Below are 20,475 nucleotides of genomic sequence, written 5' to 3' on the forward strand. Positions count from 1 at the left end.
TTTAAAACCATAAATACTGGTCTCTTCAACTTTCAATTCGGTCCAAAAATCACGTTTTCGTCATAAAATGTTCAATTCCTGATGGAGTTGAATGTTTCTGTGACAATCGCAGAACCAGAACCTGGACCCTGAACCAGAACCTTCTGTTTACATTCATGTCGTTTATTTACTCGTATGTTTTCAAGTTTCAACCAAGATGCACAGAGTTTCTCAAATGAACTTTATTCACTTTTCAGACGTGAAGAATTAAGTGTCTTCAGGTGGAAACATCAACGTGTCACGACACCACATGCTCTAAAACGCCCTGACGAATCAGCTGCTCGCATTTCCATCTTGGTAGGAAGTGCTGTGGACAAAGGGACAGATGGACGTCAGACTGACCACTGACTTGAACCCTGTACAAACAGTGTTTCTAATGTGTGAAGTTCAGTCATCATCATCTGGATTTGAGGGTTAAATCTGTCGATCTATGACGTTTTAAATCCAGACGAGACAAAGCGCCAAATGTCATCAACGTGTTTAACCCTTTTCTGACCTGACTGTTCTTCTTCAGCAGAATCACGGTCCCGTCGTCGATTTCCAACTCTCCGTGGTCCTTTAAACACCTCACCTGTATAAATACACACCTGTCAGCATCGGGAAGTCAAAGAGCAGCGGCTGGAGGTCAAAGGTCATCGTGTCTCACCTGGATGTAGAGGCTCTTGGGAGGTTTCATGTCCTGAGTGATGTCCAGCCCCTCCCCCGCTCCCAGAGATCGCATGAAGGAGGCCAAAGACTTTTTATACTGACTGAACCACTGCAGCTGAAACATAAACATGACTATCATTAAAGGGCTCATATTTATCTGAACCCACTTTTCTTAGTCTGTGGTTCATTTCTTTGTGTATTTGGACCCTAATAGTTCATTCAGTTTGAATTTGAACCCTCCAGCTGCTGCAAAACTATCTCTATATTCATTTGGGCAAAAATCCAGTGGATTTCTACAACCTGTTTGAATTCCTGCTTAATTTGTTACAACTATAATTAGTTATGTCATGACATTTGCACATATCAGGTCCAGACTTCAGATCAACATTTCTCCAGTATTTCTCCATAATTGTTTATCAGCAGCAGCGGTTGTAGTCCAGACTGAAAACATGTCCAAACTTGGAGCCCATTACCTCAAATGTTCAGCTGTTGGTTGAACGGGACAGAGCAGCACAGCCGACAACCATGATGAGGTGAGTTGATAATACTTCTGAACTTCACTCCTAAGAAGAGTTTGGCATTGTTTCATTTGATATATTAAATATTTATAGGAAATATTCTCATGTTGAAGTTGATCAAGTGTCATTTCTCCCTTAAATAAAACTGTCTGTTCTGACCATTGGTTAAAATTAAAGTAGCAGGAGATGCCTAATAGTTGTGGAGTTTAGAGGATCAGAGCTCTAAGTTTATACAGTTAATAAATAAGTTTAAATGTTTACAAGTTAAACGGCTCATATTTATCTGAACCCACTTTTCTTAGTCTGTGGTTCATTTCTTTGTGTATTTGAACCCTAACAGTTCAGACAGTTTGAATTTGAACCCTCCAGCTGCTGCAAAACTATCTTAAGATTCATTTGGGCAAAAATCGACTGTTTTAATTCCTTCTTAATTGGTTCCGTCTCTAACTAGTTCCGTCTCCACATTTGCACATATCAGGTCCAGCCCTCAGATCAACATTTCTCCAAGTGCGACATAATTGTTTGTCAGCAGCAGCGGTTGTAGTCCAAACTGAAAATATGTCCAAATTTCGATCCCATTACCTAAAATGTTCAGTTGTTGGTTGAACGGGACAGAGCAGCACAGCCAATAACCTGGAGGGGGCGGGGCCTGAAGTGGCTCATGTGCATTGTGTCATTACTCAGAAACAGGGTTGAAGATGGAGCTGTGGAGTTGAATTAATGAAGAATTTTTTTTTTTTTTTTTTACAGTTCTATGTCTTTTAATCTATTCTTGTATTGTACTCTGTTATTTTGGTTTTAATTTATTTTTCTGTACAGCACTTTGGTCCACTGTGCTTGTTTTAAAGTGCTTTACAAATAAAGTTGGATTGGATTGGATGGAATTCAGAGCCAAGCCGAGCATTTACAGTTCATGTAGACCACAGGAAAATGTTTGAAAATGCATAACTCCGTTTAAAAAAGCAAAATATCACTCCTCTAACATTACTATCATTAACCCTTTGACCACAGAGCTACCAGATGTTAAACAATAACAGCATGAAACAGAGTGTGTGAGTTCACACACTTATCTTTACAGTAAATTAAACGGTACTTTACCTTCATCTGTCTTTACTGTCATGTTAAATAAATGATACTTTAGCATCTTTACACCAAACTAAACACTACTATCACGTTTATCACTATGTTCACATTGAAGGTTAAATGTCATCCCACTCCTTTTCGAATGGTTTACTTTCTTTTTATACAATTCTTTTGTTGTTTGATTTTATTGCAAATATTCGAAATAAATAAACAAACAAACATATCTGGTCCTAAATCTGATCCATATCGGATGTTTTTAACGTGACTTCAGTCTGAACAGTCATGACACGTTTCTCTAACCCTAACCCAGAGTTCTGTGCTGCAGGAGGCGGGGCCAGATCCATATTTACTTCATAAACACATGAGATAGACGTCGACTGTTCGCACATGAGTCTGATGACATCGCATTTACATTAGAATGAACGACCACCAAAAAAAAAAAAAAAAAAAAAAAAAATCAGATTTTAACCCCTTTAGCCCTATCGGCCTGCCTGCGGGCTAAAAAATTATATTAGGGCTAAAAAATTATATTAATATTTGTCTGCTATAAAAATATAATAAATCAGGACAATGGATGTTTTTTTCAACTTTTGCTCAAAGTTTAGACCCAAATGTTAATAAAAGTACATCAAAAGTGTATTTTAGTTCAAACATGATTTTTAATCTTTGTGGGGTGAAATATACGCTATTTAAAATCTCCGACACGAACAATTAATTGATGCATATCATCGTCAATCCAGCCGAAAAAAAAAACAGGTGAGGGTAAAAAAATTCTAATTTCTCTTTTAGTTTGTTCCAGTTTACTCAGGCAGAGTAATAGATACAATATTTTAGACAATGGGAATAGATTCTGTGAGGTCTCTAAATGTCCACAGACACCAAGAACATCCATATGAACCTTATTATTGTGAAGTAATTCTTCATTTACTTTGGGTATGTCTTTTTAGGCGTTTTTCCCCTGAAAATATGGTCAGGGTTAACTAAAAATCTGACCTGAATGGGGTCAGACCCACCTGCTCTGAACACATGTACGATATGCGTTCTGCAGCGCCACCATGTGATTTGACCTTTTCACGTGTTGAGTTTTATCAGGGTCTGGGTTGAGTCTTACCTCCTCTGAACACATATGGAACCTGATATTTGGAGGTAAAACACTGCCGTACTCCCACCGCAGAGCTCTGATCCTCAGCAGACGATCGTACCTGAGAGAAAACAACAGGTTACGTCTGACAGCGGGTCACATGACGGGTCACATGACGCTCAGGTGAGTCAGTTACAGGTAGGCGACGAGGCAGCGCTGGTTCCTCAGCAGACAGCAGTGGCGAAGTTTAATGGATGGAATCAAGTCGGCTCGACCCTCACCCTTCGCCTCATTTCTAAAACACAGAGAGGAATCCGACGATCAATGAGCAGGTTATCAATCAGTAAAATCAGCTGATTATTCAGATGGAGAAAACGACTGTACATCATCATTCGCACCCACTTAGTGAAGTTTACAGCTTCATACAAACGACCAAAACTAAACTATGTCACTAATAAACCTAATAATACAGCAGTGAACCTGATCAAATCAACCTGACAGAATCAACAAATGTTAACAGATGTTCAGCAGATGTTTATTAGATGTTGATTGCATGTTGATTACATGTTCGACAGATGTTTATTGCATGTTCAGCAGATGTTTATTAGATGTTGATTACATGTTTATTACATGTTCGACAGATGTTTATCACATGTTCAGCAGATGTTTATTACATGTTCGACAGATGTTTATTAGCTGTTCAACAGATCTTTATTAGATGTTTAACAGATGTTTATTACATGTTCAGCAGATGTTGGTCAAATGTTTATTAGATGTTTATCATATGTTTATCACGTGTTTATTAGATGTTTAACAGATGTTTATCACATGTTCAGCAGATGTTTATTAGATGTTTAACAGATGTTTATTACATGTTCAGCAGATGTTGGTCAGATGTTTATCATATGTTTATTACATGTTTGACAGATGTTTATTAGATGTTTAACAGATGTTTATCACATGTTCAGCAGATGTTTGTCAGATGTTTGACAGATGTTTATTAGATGTTCGTCAGATGTTTGACTTACACATCAGCCTGGTTCTGTTCATACAGAGACTCCATCTCCTGAAGAACCTGACGCAGACCGTCCTCCTATTAACAAAACAGAACAAAAACATCTTAAATACATAGAAATGTAATGAACAGAGCAACAATAAACCAAAGACCTTTGAATGTTCTCCCCTTCTCATGTTTTCAGGATGAAAAGAACAGTTTGATAAAAAGTCAAATGACCTTCTGTTGTGAACAGAAACCAGTCACAAAAACATTAAAGTGCGAGAATATAAGAATGTAACGATAAAAACACACATGAAAACTCGTAAAAAACAGTCATATTTATGCTAAAGTCGGCCTCAGTTTTCACTGTCGGTGCCGGTAAAACTCACGTTAAACGCCGGTAACTGTCCGTCGTTCATCCGGTGCAGTTCCCGGATCAGCTCCATGGCCTTTTCACAGAACATCTTCAATCACTTTAATTCTCTAAAACTACTTGTGTCTTAATATTTTTACGCATTTGTTTCTACTTTGAGTCTAAATGAGCTTCGCGGGAAAATCAGACCGGGATGTTTTGATCACGTGGTGGGTCATGTGACTCTTCCTCCGGATGCTGCATTGGGACAAACCTGAGTGAGAGCGAAGAGCCTGCGGACATTTTAACTGTAAAACCACTGAAAGTCCAACAGAATGAAGAGAAATGAGCTCATCCCTGCGTTCTGATATGTAAAGGTCAGCAGTGAACAGTTTACAGTTAAATAACAGCCGTGGGCGGGAACGGACTCTTTATCGGCACTTTCAACGCGGTTTGACTTCATGTCAGCAGCTAAAAATAAACCACCGACTCCGGTAAAACCAGCCAAACCCAGAATGCTGTGGGTTTAGTTTATCCAGAACCAGTTCAATTTGACTAAAACTGACGAACTTTTCCAGTCTTTTTCTGATAAAATTGATGCTTCGACGGAAATGGAATGCTGCATTCACTAACCACCACAAAAGGAAAATCTTACAGTAAATGTTGGTTCTTTAACAGGTGTTGAACTATAAATAATCACTGAATTACTATTTAGAGTTTTATTTTACTTTTACTTATTTATAAGCATGTATTCATTTTTACCTTAGTGTAAATCTTAGTTGTTCAGTTTTGATTAACATTTATGTCACATCATTTGTCCTCCTCTGTAAAACTTTTTAATCTTTTAATATCTGTAGTTATTTACTTATAAAAACAGCCGGTGAGGATATTTATGTAAATATGTTTTCCTTTTACAAAAATTATGTCAGAATTTCAGACTATAGTATATTTTTGCCATGTTGCAAAATGTTCCATCTATGTTTATGAAACAAGGTTAGGGGTACTTTGTCAAAAATTAATTTCTGAAATTATCAATACAATAGAAATAATTTCAAATACTGAAAACAATATTTAGTGTACATCGATAAGACAATAAAATAAAAAAATCAAGTATATTTAAAAGTAGTACTGAAATGCTAAAAATAAATCTATTATAGATATCTACACAAAATAATAAATAATAAAATCAAAAGAGAAATAAAATATCCGAATACTGGGATAAAAATAGTCGTTAAAACGTAAAATCTATGGCAGTGACGTTACTGTAAAAACCCGTAAACATTAGGTTTTGCTGTTTCTGAGATGTACTGGAAGGCACCATGCGCTGTCCCTTTTTTTAGTTCCCGGAAGCTGGTTTTGTTTTGAAACTCATTGCTCCGACGCTCCCTGGAGGCCGTGGAGGCAGCACAGGGTGAGCACGTGGCCTGCCTCCGCGGCCTGTGATTGGCTGCGGTGTGTGATCAGCTGGTCTCTGCGGGGACTCTGCTCAGGTCTCTGTGGTTCTGGCTCCTCCGGTCCTCCTCCGGTTCTCCTCCGGTTCTCCTCCGGTCTTCCTAAGACCCCGACCCTCCCACTCCGCCCTCACCGGCCGTGTTTCACCTCCACAGGGATGCGAAAGCGGAACAGCTCCCTGACCGCGGAGCACGACCCTCTGCCGGACACCGACCCGCTCCTGAAGCAGCGACCCGGCGGAGGAGCAGTGGGGCCCGGCACCGGCGGCCGCCAGGGCCCGGGAGAGCAGCGGACCATGGGGAAACCGTTCCGGAGGTAAGACCTGGACCCGGTACTGGAGCAGATGCAGGGGCAGGTGGGGGGGTGGGGAGCCGGACCCAGACCTGTGTTTACTAAAATCTGAATAAAAAAATAAATAAATAAATAAGGCTGTTTCTTTGAGTCTGAATGAAACTGATGGATGTTTTTAGGGCAGAGGAGGATTTAAACTAAATAAAGCCGCATTTTATGATGAAATTAGATTAAATGAGATTTGTTGTTTCATCTGACACAAACGAATTCTAAAAATAATGGATTTGTTTTAAACAGAACTGACAAACTGCATCATATTCAATGAATAAAGTCTCATATCTTTATTCAAATGTGACAAAAAAGTATTTTTAAATAATTTCAGATGTTATGTTAGTGAAAACAGTTACAAAAAATGTCTGTTTAAGTTCAGCTCTGGTTGGTTGTTTTTCTCACCAGATTTGATCTTTCATAATATGTGATATAGTAAGTATGAAATAAAACAGTACATGATGGAGCTAAAACAGGTAAAACGTGACCAAAACATTTCTAATGAATATGTGAAAGTGTATTAACCATTTCAAAGCAGTGTTCAGATATAAATGAATGAAACACCTGGGCTAAAGTTAAAGCCACCTTCCTTATCCACATGGTTTTCTGTAGTTAAACAGGTCATACTGATTTCACTGGTTTTCTTTGGTTTCTCTGTTTTGTTTTGATTTTTTTGTTTAGTTTTTTTTTTTTTTTTTTTTTTCTGGTTCGTGTATTTGTTTTTTTCTGGTTTCTCCCAGACTCTTCTGGTCCAACCTGAGGACCAACGTCTGAGCTTTAGTTTCATTCTTTGAATAAATGAGATGTATGGAGGCTAACAGTTTCTTTAGGTTTCCAGTCTTTATGCTAAGCTATGCTAACAGCTGCAGCTGCTTGACGTGTTGGTTCATAATGTGAAGGTAAATAATCTGTTACTGATCATCATCTGCTCATCTGTCTATTTTAGATCTGAGATAGTTTTACCTTTATTTCTGAACTACGTCCACATCATTATTATTATTATTATTATAACTGTTCCTCAGGTTCAAACATGGAAAAAGGTGAATTGATTAATACAACATTTTAACACATTAAACTATGAATCACTGGTGTTTTAAATGTTTTTATTTTTTCAATGATTATTTATGGATCAGTTAATTTATTCACATTTTCAGTTCAGACATTTTTTAGGCTTCGTTTGTCCTTGTTTCGTCAGACGTCTGACTCTGGCACCCCATGTTGACCTTTGACCCACATCCACTTCCTGTCTGTCCACTGATCCTCATTAAAGCGTCTCAGATTAAAGAAGGTCAAGCTGTTCTCGGAGAACGCTGCAGTGCATTCTGGGCCGTCACAGGCTCACAGGTGGAGTTTGAAATCACTCTGAAAACAGGAGGATGATGATGATGGTGATGATGGTGATGATGATGATCAGGACTCTTGGAAATGCCTCAGATCATCTGTAACCTTTGACCTCCTTCAGATCCAGACTTAGACCAGGGTCATGTGATGGAAACGTCTCAGTCAGCGAACAGGAAGTGACTTGAGACGACAGTGTTTGTTCGAGTTACTTTAACTCTTTCAGTGCCAGATCAGTTTTTCATCTTTGGAGCTTTTCTTTAAATAGGATTAAAAGAGAAAAAAACTCTGAATCAGAGTTTTTCTGCTGGTTTTCAGCATCATGTGACATTTCTGAATAAAGACGTGATTATTCAGATAAATGTGGAACCGAAGGAGGGAAAGGGACGTCGATGGCGTGTTAGGTTTGAGTCATGAGTTTGTGGTTGTTTCGACACAGGAAACAGACGTGTGATCTGACAGAGTCAGCGTTTGACCTCTGACCTCTGATTACACACATGCAGTAGAAACAGATTCTACTGTTTGGTCAAAGCATCAGAAACACATGGAACTGAAACAGAAAATAAAAATGGCACATTGAAGCTGCTCCATAATCAGCTATTATTTAGGTGATTGATTGGTTGATTGATTGGGTCCAGCAGGTGTGATGTATGTGTAAAGTATCTGATGTTCGTTCTTATTATGTCAAGTTTTATCAGCGCTGTTGGATTCGATCTTTCTTCATTAAATCAAACCCTTTAGTTTGTTGTGGACATATTATGGGATGTTTGTGTCATTAATGTTGTTCATCCTGTTTATTCCAGTGGGTGAACAGTGGTTGTCTAGGACTGGTTTTAGCATATTTAACCTGCACAGTTTGTATTTTGTTCTGTTTTTCTTTGATGGCTGATGTGTGGTTTTCTCTGTTTTAATAGAGTATCATCTGCATACACGGATATCTGGGCATTTGATTTTCTGTTCTGTGCAAACGGCGCTATGTTCAAGGAAACTATTAACACAGATAAAGGACAATGATGTTTTATTTTTGTGAAATGCCTCCTTCAGTCGGTGTGAGTCTGTGATGTTCTGGATGGAACCGGACTGGATTTCTGTACGCTATGGGGACATGAAACTGGTGTTTGAGGTGGAGCAGTTCATCTGAAGGGTTAGACAGGACCAGGTCTAGGTTGGTTCAGGTCATGAAGACTGATATTCTGGTCTTTATCTGGGATCAGTCTATATTGTGGTCTTTATCCTAGATCAGTCTATATTCTGGATCAGTTTATATTCTGGTCTTTATTCTGGATCGGTCTTTTTTGGGGGGGGATCAGTCTCTATCCTGGATCAATTCATAATCTGGTCTTTATCCTCAGTCAGTTTATATTCCAGTCTTTACCTTGCATCAGTCTTTATTCTGCATTAGTCTATATTCTGGTCTTTATTCTGGACCAGTCTATATTCTGGATTTGTCATGTGATGTGAACTGGATGTGGATAATACGACTGGCGTTAAACCTTTTAAGGTTAGTTCCTCTAAAGGCCTCATATGTCATGTTCTTCTATTGAACATTATTCTAAATGGGGTTGTCCATGACCTCTGTCAGGGTGAGATTCCGCCCCCTCGGCTGTATTCTCCGTTTCTTCTTGTTTTGCTTTGGGTTTGTGTTTTTAGTTTTTGGATTCCATCTCTGTGGGTTTTTGTTTTGATCTAATTATCAGTGAAAAGAAGAGAATCTCAGATGAGGATGTTTCAGAAGAAATAAACTAAATGTGGTGAACCTCTGGTCTGAGTCTGAAACATGCAGGAACATAAACGGCTGAAACTGGAGCCAGTGTTCAGGTCTGACGCAGGTGTAGTCCTCGTCCTGGTCCAGACTCAGAGTCCCCGTCTGTGTCCCCATCAATAATTCAGCTGATGGATCCAGTAACAGACGAAAAGGTTTACAGCTCACATTACAATAAACCTGGACCGGGACTGGATCTGGACCTGGACCAGGACTGGAAATGGACCTAGACTGGACCTGGACTGTTTCAGTGTTTTTTTTTCCTTTGTTTTCCAGGTTAAATGTTCTGTTTCAGTGTTTTCTTTTCTTTTTATTGTACGGGGTTAAATGTTTTGTTTCAGTGTTTTTTTTTCTTTTTATTGTACGGGGTTAAATGTTTTGTTTCAGTGTTTTTTTTTTCTTCTTGTTTTCCAGGTAAAATGTTTTGTTTCAGTGTTTTTTTTCTTTGTTTGCAGGTTAAATGTTCTGTTTCTTTGTTTTTGCTTTTCAGGTTAAATGTTCTGTTTCAGTGTTCTTTTTTTTTTTTTTTTTTTTTTCCAGGGTTAAATGTTTTGTTTCAATGTTTTCTTTCTTAGTTTTCCAGGTTAAATGTTCTGTTTCTTTGTTTTTTTCTTCTTGTTTTCCAGGTTAAATGTTCTGTTTCAGTGTTTTCTTTCTTTGTTTTCCAGGTTAAATATTCTGTTTCAGTGTTTTTTTTCTTTCTTTTCCAGGTTGGGCGTCCTGGGGAAGATGAAGCGGGTGTTCTTTTGGATTCTCATCATCTACGTTTCCATCCCCTGCATCATCAAACTGGTTCCATCCATTCAGGCCAAACTCGTCTTCCTCAACTTCGGTCAGTATTTTGTCGTTTTTTCACCAAACCCAGTCATTTTCATGTGTTTAATGTTTCATTCGTCAGGTTTTACCTCCTTTATAGATACATAAATGTGTGGATCTGAAACTGACGGATCCAGATAAAGTCATGTTTATCTGCATTTTCTGGGCGTTTCACTCTGAGTTGGTGTAAAAGCCACGGTTAACAAAGTGATAAGGTATGCACTTCTAACTGGTTTAATAAGTTCTGATTCTGATCGTGATGTAACAGCAGAGACTGAACCTGTTTCCATCATGAGGAGGTTTATCAGCGCTGAACTTTACACTCTTTCAGTTTGATATGAACGTTTGGATCTGGGCTGAAGCTGTTTTCATTGTGGATCAGTGTGTAAACTCTTTTCATTCTGGATGAATAGATTTACTGTGGAAAAGGTGAAACGGCCCAAACCCTCCTGTTAAGCCACAGTCCAGAGTTCATTCATTTAGTGACTCATTCATCCATTTCATGTGTATTTAATGTATGCATTTGTCAATAACAGCTTCTTTTACAGAAGTTAGTACAACAATAAAAACCTAAAGAATGACAAACAACCATGAAATCTTATTAAAATTGAAGGTAAATGAATGAACCTTAAGTAAAATACAGTGAATTTAGACATTTAAAGTGAAGACGGAGCTGTCGATGTTTGGAAAATGAAGATCAAAACCTAAAGTTTGTTTCACTCAAAATTTCATATGTTCTTGTCTGACCAGAAAAGTATAAAATTATAGAGATAATTACAGAAACCCAAGGAAAATTATAAAATAATCAATAAATATTAATGAGTAAAGATCTCCTGTTGATTAATCAACATGATGTGGAGAAGTCATGTGACCTCTGACCTCATGACCTCTTTATCCTCAGTGAGGATGCCGTACTTCATAGACCTGAAGCGACCCCTGGACCAAGGCTTGAACCACACACACAACTTCTACCTGGAGCCTGAAGTCGGACAGAGAGTCGGAGTCTGGTAACATGCAACTGAAACATGTTAAAACACGCAAACACGCAACTGAAACATGTTCAAACACACAACTGAAACATGTTCAAACACACAAACACGGAACTGAAACATTTTAAAACACGCAACTGAAACATGTTGAAGTACGCAAACATGCAACTGAAACATGTTAAAACACGCAAACACGCAACTGAAACATGTTCAAACACACAACTGAAACATGTTCAAACGCACAAACACGCAACTGAAACATGTTCAAGCACACAACTGAAACATGTTCAAACACACAAACACGGAACTGAAACATTTTAAAACACGCAACTGAAACATGTTGAAGTACGCAAACATGCAACTGAAACATGTTAAAACACGCAAACACGCAACTGAAACATGTTCAAACACACAACTGAAACATGTTCAAACGCACAAACACGCAACTGAAACATGTTCAAGCACACAACTGAAACATGTTCAAACACACAAACACGGAACTGAAACATTTTAAAACACGCAACTGAAACATGTTGAAGTACGCAAACATGCAACTGAAACATGTTACAACATGCAAATACGCAACTGAAACATTAAAACATGCAAACATGCAACTGAAACATGTTAAAACACGCAAACACACAACTGAAACATTAAAACACGCAAACATGCAACTGAAACATGTTAAAACACGCAAACACGCAACTGAAACATTAAAACACGCAAACATGCAACTGAAACACACTAAAATACCCAAACACACAACTGAAAACTGTTAAAACATGCAAACACACAACTGAAACATGTTAAAGCACACAAACACACAACTGAAACATGTTAAAGCACTCAACTGAAACATGTTAAAACATGTAAACATGCAACTGAAACATGTTAAAGCATGCAAACACACAACTGAAACATGTTAAAACACGCAAAAATGCAACTGAAATATCTTAAAGCACACAAACATGCAACTGAAACACGCTAAAATACCCAAACACACAACTGAAGCATGTTAAAACATGCAAATATGCAACTGAAACACGCTAAAATACCCAAACACGCAACTGAAACATGTTAAAACACGCAACTGAAACATGTTACAGTGCACAAACACGCAACTGAAACACGTTAAAACATGCAAACATGCAACTGAAACATGTTAAAGCACGCAAACATGCAACTGAAACATGTTAAAACACGCAAACACGCAACTGAAACATGTTACAGCACTCAAACATGCAACTGAAACATGTTAGAGCACGCAAACACGCAACTGAAACATGTTACAGCACTCAAACACGCAACTGAAACATGTTAAAACACGCAAAAATGCAACTGAAATATCTTAAAGCACACAAACATGCAACTGAAACACGCTAAAATACCCAAACACACAACTGAAGCATGTTAAAACATGCAAATATGCAACTGAAACACGCTAAAATACCCAAACACACAACTGAAACATGTTAAAACACGCAACTGAAACATGTTACAGTGCACAAACACGCAACTGAAACACGTTAAAACATGCAAACATGCAACTGAAACATGTTAAAGCACGCAAACATGCAACTGAAACATGTTAGAGCACGCAAACATGCAACTGAAACATGTTAAAGCACGCAAACATGCAACTGAAACATGTTAAAGCACGCAAACATGCAACTGAAACATGTTAAAACACGCAAACACGCAACTGAAACATGTTACAGCACTCAAACACGCAACTGAAACATGTTAAAACTTGCAAACATGCAACTGAAACATGTTAGAGCACGCAAACACGCAACTGAAACATGTTACAGCACTCAAACACGCAACTGAAACATGTTACAGCACTCAAACAGACAACTGAAACATGTTAAAATGCGCAAACATGCAACAGAAATACATTCAACACACATTAAAACATAAAACTCAAATATGATAAAACCTGCAACTGAAACACGTTAAACATAAAACCCACACATTAAAACACGCAATATAACAAAACAACAAACAAAATAATAATCTTTATTTACTGTGTCTCATGTTTCACTAGAAAAGTACAAACCAATTCACTAATTCAATAACATAAAAGACACACTTGATAAAAACATCAGGTTTTATAAAAAAGAAAGAACTGGACGTAGATGAACTAAAGTACATGAAAAACACCTCAAAGAGATGAAAAGAAAGCTGAAGTGAAATGTGTAAAGGCTCTTGAACAGATGGAAGACCCTGAACCTGAACCTGGTCTCAAAGTACAGGAGGGTTAAGTTCTACAGGGTCTGAGGTGAACCTGGAAGATATAGACCATAAAGATATGAACGGGTGACGGGTAGATAAACACGTAGGTAAACAGGTAAATAAACATCATTGTCAGTGTTCTTCAGATTGTGAATCCGTCCGTTGGATCAGTTGAACCTGTAGATGTGATCGATGGAAACGATTCACCTGAACCATCAGACTGTTTATATTATTCATGTTTAGGGGTGATTGATATTTATTTACTTCTGCTGATGTGTTTGTTTACTGTAGGCACACGGTTCCTGCTCACATGTGGAGGGAAGCTCAGGGCAAAGACGGCGCCTGGTACAACGCCGAGCTTAACTCCGCCCACGCCGTCATCCTCTATCTCCATGGAAACGCAGGCACCAGGTGACCCACACACTGCACCAGAGGTGATGTAACTCAAGAGGGGGGAATCCAAACCCATCCTTTGACCTCTGACCTCTGTCTAAATGGACCAGAGTTTGTTTCCTTGGATGCTCCGCTTTGTTCGGGCAGGGGTCAAAGGTCACCTGGACTCTGAAGTCCACCAATCAAACGAACTCTGGTCCACCTCCAAACGCTGGTGTCGGTTTGCTTGTGCTGAGAAATGTCCATCAAACTGCGTGGCGTCGAACCCAACCCTGCCCCGCCCACTTTAACCACGTCCCCCGGACCCCCCTGGTGTGAATGCCCTTAAACTGGTCACATGACTCCATGTGAACCAATGGGTTGAGTCAATGACGTTCACACCTTCAGGTCCACAGTGGGCTCAGACCATCGAAGTGATCAGAACGTGGATCACGTGATCCAGATCATTAGGTGGGTCAGAGTACATCTGGACTTGACCCTTCAGTTACATCACCTTTCACGCCTTCAGTCCTCTGTGACCTTTGACCTGTGTGGAGTGACTGGTGCTGACCTTTGACCTGTGTTGTGTGTTCTGTGCAGAGGAGGAGACCACCGAGTCCAGCTGTACAAGGTGAGACATTTACCTGTAGTTCTGACGTCCACCAGCAGGGGGCAGATCCAGACTAACGCCCTGTCCTCCTTCAGGTCCTCAGTTCTCTGGGATACCATGTGATCACCTTTGATTACAGAGGTGAGCAACATATACACTGAGGTCAGGGGTCAAAGGTCAAGGCTGGGGTCAGACCTAGTGTCAGGGTCACGATTGTGGATCTGGAGCCATAACAGAAGGATTCTGCAGGGTTTAAACCTGCAGGTCCTGGTCCAGTCCCTAGTCCTGTCTGTGGTCCAGTTTTTGGTCCAGTTCCTATAATAATAATAAATTTTATCTGTAATGTACTTTACATTTTTATCTAAAAATCTCAAAGTGCTACAGGCAGGGTACAATAAATACAGAGAATAAAACTAGAAAATAAGTAAGACAGATAAAAACAGTTTAAAAATAAAAACAGTTTCAAAATGAAGACAATTAAAACAGGTGAAGCATGCACAGATCATGGATATGCTTTCCTGAATAAAAAAGTCTTCAGACCTTTTGTAAAGTGTCCTCGGTCTGTGGGGCTGGAGGTGGTCAGGCAGGGCCTTCCACAGACGGGGAGCAGCAGCAAAAGCCCTGTCACCCACAGTTTTAAGCTTTGTCCTGGGGGGGCACAGACGGTGCGACTGGCCTGACCGGGTTCTGGAGGTGGTGTGGGGGGTGAGGAGTTCAGTGAGGTAAGTGGGGGCTTCACTGTGGAGACAGTGATGGGTGTGAAGGAGGGTCTTCTATTCGATGCGGAGGTGAACAGGAGTCAGCGTAGTGCGTGAAGGCAGGAGTGATGTGCTGGTGTTTATGCGCCCTCGTCAGGATCCTGGCAGCGCTGTTTTGGATGTGCTGGAGTTCCTGGTCCAGTTCCAGGTCTTGCGGTCTTCCACAGACTGACAGTGAGCCTCAGTGTTCATAGTGTCTGTTTTGGATCATGTGGATTGCGCTCATGTTGACCTTTGACCTCCAGGTGATTCCAGAGTCTTTGGTGAATCTGATTGGTTGTTGACAGGTTGGGGGGACTCGGACGGATCTCCATCTGAAGGAGGGATGACGTCAGACGCTCTCTTCATGTATGACTGGCTGAAACAGAAACTGGACAGAAGGCCTCTGTACATCTGGGGACACTCTCTGGGAACTGGGTACTGTATCAGCTCATGGTGGATCTGAACGGATGTAAATGTCCAACCTGCGTCACATTAGTCGTTATTTTACCTCTTGTGTTGAACGTGCAGCAGATCATCACCAACACGAGTCCTTCATAAATGACTGAATGAAGTTCATCCGTGGTTCAGTCCTTCTGTTCATGTATTTTTTGTTTTTCAGAGTCGCCACAAACCTGGTCCGACGTCTGTGCGACAGAGGTAAACGATGATTCACCTTTTCTCAGATACAGAACTGTGTTAACCGGGTTAATGTGATTAAAGCTATCAGCGTTTATAAACATGGAAACACATGAAATGAGTTGATCCAGGTGTTTAAGTCAAGGTTCTAATAGTTTTGGATTTTTCATTATAGTCTAGTTTTATTTAGTTAGACTTTTTTTTCTCTAATTAAGTTAGTTTTAATTAGTTTTTGGAGCAGGTTTGTTAGTTTTTATTAGTTGTTGTTTTTTCTGAATGCTTAGTTTTAGTTTAGTTTTAGTTTCAGTTTTTTCATATATTTTATCTTCCATCCTATCCAAAGAAATTAGTGAGGTTACCCTGAACACTTCATTTGGGGGTGGGGTTAGGGCGGCTCTGACTGAGCACAGACACAAACACATGTACAGTACGATGGTTAAATTCCCTATAGCAGGTTGGAGGGGGTAATGTAGGTGGGGGTGCGATCCATACACAACGTCACTTATGTGAAAACGAAACTGAAACTTTCCATTCTTTCACCGTTGGCCTCCCGACTTCTATACCTCTCTTATACCGCTGATCTTAAACAAAATTTTCACACAGTATCCTATATCAACATTGGCAAAGACGAAAACTAAGGGAATTTCATCCATAATTTTTATCCGTTTTAGTTAGTTTTGTAAACACACAATACAGTTTCAGTTAGTTAGCGTTTTTTTCTTTTAATTTGAGCTATTTATTTATTTCAGTTAACGAAAATAATTTTTCAATTTTAGTTTTCATCATTTCGTTCGTTTTCGTTAACGATAATAACCTTGGTTTAAGTTAAACTCAACAAATAAAAAAAAAGCAAAAACATTAGACATAGATGTAGACGAATCCACTTGGAAATATAAACAGTGAAAGTCAATGGGCTCACAGATGAACTTTGTTGTGTTTCAGGTGCTCCTCCAGATGCTCTGGTCTTAGAGTCTCCGTTCACCAACATCAGAGAGGAAGCCAAGAGCCACCCCTTCTCCATGGTAACGACATAACATGCACAGTGACACACATTAAACCAGGGGTCTCAAACATGCGGCCCGGGGGCCAAATGCAGCCCGTGGGATGAATTTGCAAAGTACAAAAATTCCACAGTCAAGGCTGTGGAACTCATTTTAGTTCAAGTTTCACATACAGACCAATATGATCTACAGGAAAATAACAGCATAAAAACCTACAAAAAAATAATGACTCCATATTTTCTTCTCTGTTTGATGTGAGAAAAAACTACACTATGCCTATAAATAATGACGACTTCAAATTTTTGTCTTGGTTTTAGTGCAGAAAATAACATTAAATTATGAAAATATTTACATTTACAAACTATCCTGTAACAATAAAATGTAAATTATCTGAACAAATATGAACAACCTGAAATGTCCAAAGAAAATTCAGCACAATTTGAACTCTTTTCTGGTTGTTCCTCAGTGTTTAGTGTCTTTGTAGATCTGATCCATAATGCACATGTAGAAATGATAAGGCAGAATATTGTTAAAATTGCACTTATTACCTCCGCCAAGGAGGTTATGTTTTTGCCAGGGTTTGTTTGTCTGTTTGTTTGTCTGTTTGTTTGTCTGTCCGTTAGTGTGCAACATAACTCAAAAAGTTATGGACAGATTTTGATGAAATTTTCAGGGTTTGTTAGAAATGGGATAAGGAAGAAATGATTAACTTTTGGGGGTGATCGGGAATGGGGGGGCCCACGGGGGGGCCCACTGATCAGCCTTGGCGGAGGTCTGCGCTCTCCGAGTGCTTCTAGTTTTTCTTAAGAAATTTCAGTTTTTTCGGGTTATTCACATCTTTTTTGTTTGAATAGTTTATAAAAGTAAGTATTTTCATAATTTAATGGGTTTTTTTGCACTAAAACAAAGACAAAAATTTGGAGGTGTCATTATTTATAGGTTATTATGTTATTATTTTACTGGTCCGGCCAACTGGAGATCAAATTGGGCTGAATGTGGAACTTGAAAGAACATGAGTGTGAGAGCCCCGCATTAAACACACATGAAAACATGAACATGCACATTCACACACGTCACTGTCTGTCTGTGGTGTTCACCAGTCGTCCACTGTCTGTCCTCAGGTTTATCGGTTCCTGCCTGGATTTGACTGGTTCTTCCTCGACTCCATCACGGCCAACAACATCCGTTTTGCCAGCGACGAAAAGTACGCTACGGGGGGGTGACGTATTCACGTTATGTTCCTGTTGCTGTTGTGTTGACGTTGTGTTGCCGTGTCTCCACAGTGTCCACCACATCTCGTGTCCCGTTTTAATCCTTCATGCTGAGGACGACAGCGTGGTTCCATTTCATCTGGGAAAAAAGGTACGAAACACACAAACCTGGTCCAGGTCAAAGGTCAAAACCCGAGTCCACCCATATGACACAACGTCCAACACCTGGAGATGAATTCATCAAACGACACGACTCAACAAACATGAAAAACAACCACTTTATGAAGACAAACGTTAGTCACTGAAACAAACGAGGAATAAAATAAAAGAATCAAATATTAAAAAACAGCGACGGCGGATAAAGTCGAGGAAATGTTCAACAAACGGTTTTAATGTTGCTTTTATCTGTCCAGTACTAACTTGTCTGACCTGTGACCGGTTTTAGTCCATTCTCAACACACAGCGCCCTCTGTTTGAACCCAGTGGAACAGCAGCACACTCACTGTTCATGAACTTTGACCCTTTACTGAAGCAGACGTCACTGCTTTATGTCAATGTGTACTTTACACACAGCCCACACACATCTGATTTAATACAGAAGAATAATACAGTAACCAGTGGGTTTAAAATGACCAGGTGAACCTGTTTAGTCCAGTGGGTGAACAGTTGTCTGCTTTGTTTTATTGTGTTAAACCTGACCAGTTTGTGTTGTTTTGTGTTGAACCAGTCCAGTTTGTGTTGTTTTGTGTTGAACCAGTCCAGTTTGTGTTGTTTTGTGTTGAACCAGTCCAGTTTGTGTTGTTTTGTGTTGAACCAGTCCAGTTTGTGTTGTTTTGTGTTGAACCAGTCCAGTTTGTGTTGTTTTGTGTTGAACCAGTCCAGTTTGTGTTGTTTTGTGTTGAACCAGTCCAGTTTGTGTTGTTTTGTGTTAAACCTGTCCAGTTTGTGTTGTTTTGTGTTAAACCTGTCCAGTTTGTGTTGTTTTGTGTTAAACCTGTCCAGTTTGTGTTGTTTTGTGTTAAACCTGTCCAGTTTGTGTTGTTTTGTGTTAAACCTGTCCAGTTTGTGTTGTTTTGTGTTAAACCAGTCCAGTTTGTGTTGTTTTGTGTTAAACCTGTCCAGTTTGTGTTGTTTTGTGTTAAACCAGTCCAGTTTGTGTTGTTTCAGTGTAGGTAATGCCAGTAAATCCCTGGCTCAGTGTGAGTCTGTGGTGTTCTGGTTCTGGTCCAGATTCTGAGTCCATTTCCCACAGATGCTTTAGAGTTAAAAACATTTGGACTCGTGGTGAAACTGTTGGTCAGATGTCCTGACTGAATGTCCATCCTCTTCATCTTTCAGCTGTTCGACGCGGCGTCTCAGTCCAAGAGTCTGAGCGGACACAAAGTCCAGTTCGTCCCTTTCGCTTCATCTCTGGCCTACAAACACAAGTTCATCTACAGGAGCCCAGAGCTGCCAAACATCCTCAGGTACCGCCGTCCGCCGCTCGCCGTCTGTCACATGCTTTTGTTTGGGCAGTTTTTTCTGGGGTTTTAACCTTCTTTTCGTCTGGTTTTCAGTAACTTCCTTGGCTCGGCTCATCCCGTTGCTCAGTGACGACGTTTCGGTGTTTCTTTTGAACTTTCTGCTGTTGGGTTTGTTTTCACGTGAATCGCAGACTGAACTGAACTGAACACAAACACCATCATTCCTTTTGTCATTGCCGTGTTTTTAACTGATTGTACTGTACGAGGAGGAGGACGACGACCAAACAGAACAAACCCAATGAAGAAAAAGCCGTTGGTATGAAGTCTTCATGGTCTGGTCTGTGGGATGAGTTTGTTTGTTTTTTAAGTTCATCTGATCATGTCTGACTCTGGTTTTAAAATTCTTTGGGTTGAACTGAAGGCCTGTTATGACTTGAATTATCAATTAAAATATTTCTTGTTTTCTTTATCTGTGATTCTCATTTTTATAGAGTTTTGAGTCCTATATTCAGGACTACATTACCCATAAGGCACCTGCACTCTAGGCTTTTTCATACTTTGATTTACAGGTGCGGGAGACTTTCATGACCGATTTTTCATCAAATCTGTCAAACCTCAGTATCATGAATCTGTTCGTCTGTCTGTCATTCCTCACCTGAATCTCTTGCATTACAGTGAACAGTTTCTTAGTTCCATCCACCAGAAACAAAACCATTTGTTTACAAAGCGAGCTGGGAGGGAACTCGGGCATCTTTGGAATTTTGTTGTGACGTGCATTGTGGGAAGCGAAGGC

At 39.6% G+C, this 20,475-nt stretch overlaps 2 protein-coding genes across 3 annotated transcripts; one reads left to right on the forward strand and one right to left on the reverse strand.

Annotated features, from left to right (window-relative positions):
• Window positions 1-206: 206 nt before the first annotated feature.
• gins1 (GINS complex subunit 1 (Psf1 homolog)) lies at window positions 207-4,962 on the reverse strand. The gene is made up of 7 exons (XM_030156743.1): window positions 4,756-4,962; window positions 4,398-4,462; window positions 3,566-3,664; window positions 3,400-3,490; window positions 686-802; window positions 536-610; window positions 207-346 (listed from the first exon to the last, which is right to left on the reverse strand). Exons 1-7 carry the CDS (start codon window positions 4,828-4,830, stop codon window positions 278-280), a joined length of 591 nt encoding a protein of 196 aa, XP_030012603.1. The 5' UTR covers window positions 4,831-4,962; the 3' UTR covers window positions 207-277.
• Window positions 4,963-4,975: 13 nt separating this feature from the next.
• Window positions 4,976-20,151, forward strand: abhd12 (abhydrolase domain containing 12, lysophospholipase). Of its 2 annotated transcripts, XM_030156742.1 has the most exons (14): window positions 4,976-5,095; window positions 6,326-6,485; window positions 10,320-10,441; window positions 11,327-11,432; window positions 13,941-14,060; window positions 14,622-14,652; window positions 14,727-14,772; window positions 15,677-15,806; window positions 15,991-16,028; window positions 16,950-17,029; window positions 18,130-18,212; window positions 18,292-18,370; window positions 19,558-19,685; window positions 19,776-20,151. In XM_030156742.1, exons 2-14 carry the CDS (start codon window positions 6,328-6,330, stop codon window positions 19,810-19,812), a joined length of 1,158 nt encoding a protein of 385 aa, XP_030012602.1. In that variant the 5' UTR covers window positions 4,976-5,095; window positions 6,326-6,327; the 3' UTR covers window positions 19,813-20,151. The 2 variants fall into 2 exon arrangements, with proteins under 2 accessions (XP_030012602.1, XP_030012601.1); XM_030156741.1 differs by lacking the exon at window positions 4,976-5,095 and having other exon boundaries at window positions 6,196-6,485.
• Window positions 20,152-20,475: the final 324 nt, after the last annotated feature.

Source organism: Sphaeramia orbicularis, chromosome 15, assembly GCF_902148855.1.
Source record: "Sphaeramia orbicularis chromosome 15, fSphaOr1.1, whole genome shotgun sequence".
In the NCBI taxonomy this organism is placed as follows: domain Eukaryota; kingdom Metazoa; phylum Chordata; class Actinopteri; order Kurtiformes; family Apogonidae; genus Sphaeramia; species Sphaeramia orbicularis.

Coding starts and splice junctions, on each gene's coding strand:
- gins1 (XM_030156743.1), bottom strand. CDS start 4,830: ATGTTCTGTGAAAAGGCCATGGAGCTGATCCGGGAACTGCACCGGATG. Junction 3,491..3,565: donor CGCTGCCTCGTCGCCTACCT/GTAACTGACTCA, acceptor GTTTTCTCTCAG/GTACGATCGTCTGCTGAGGA. Junction 803..3,399: donor TCCATATGTGTTCAGAGGAG/GTAAGACTCAAC, acceptor TTTATGTTTCAG/CTGCAGTGGTTCAGTCAGTA.
- abhd12 (XM_030156742.1), top strand. CDS start 6,328: ATGCGAAAGCGGAACAGCTCCCTGACCGCGGAGCACGACCCTCTGCCG. Junction 6,486..10,319: donor ATGGGGAAACCGTTCCGGAG/GTAAGACCTGGA, acceptor TTTCTTTTCCAG/GTTGGGCGTCCTGGGGAAGA. Junction 17,030..18,129: donor AGAGCCACCCCTTCTCCATG/GTAACGACATAA, acceptor GTCTGTCCTCAG/GTTTATCGGTTCCTGCCTGG.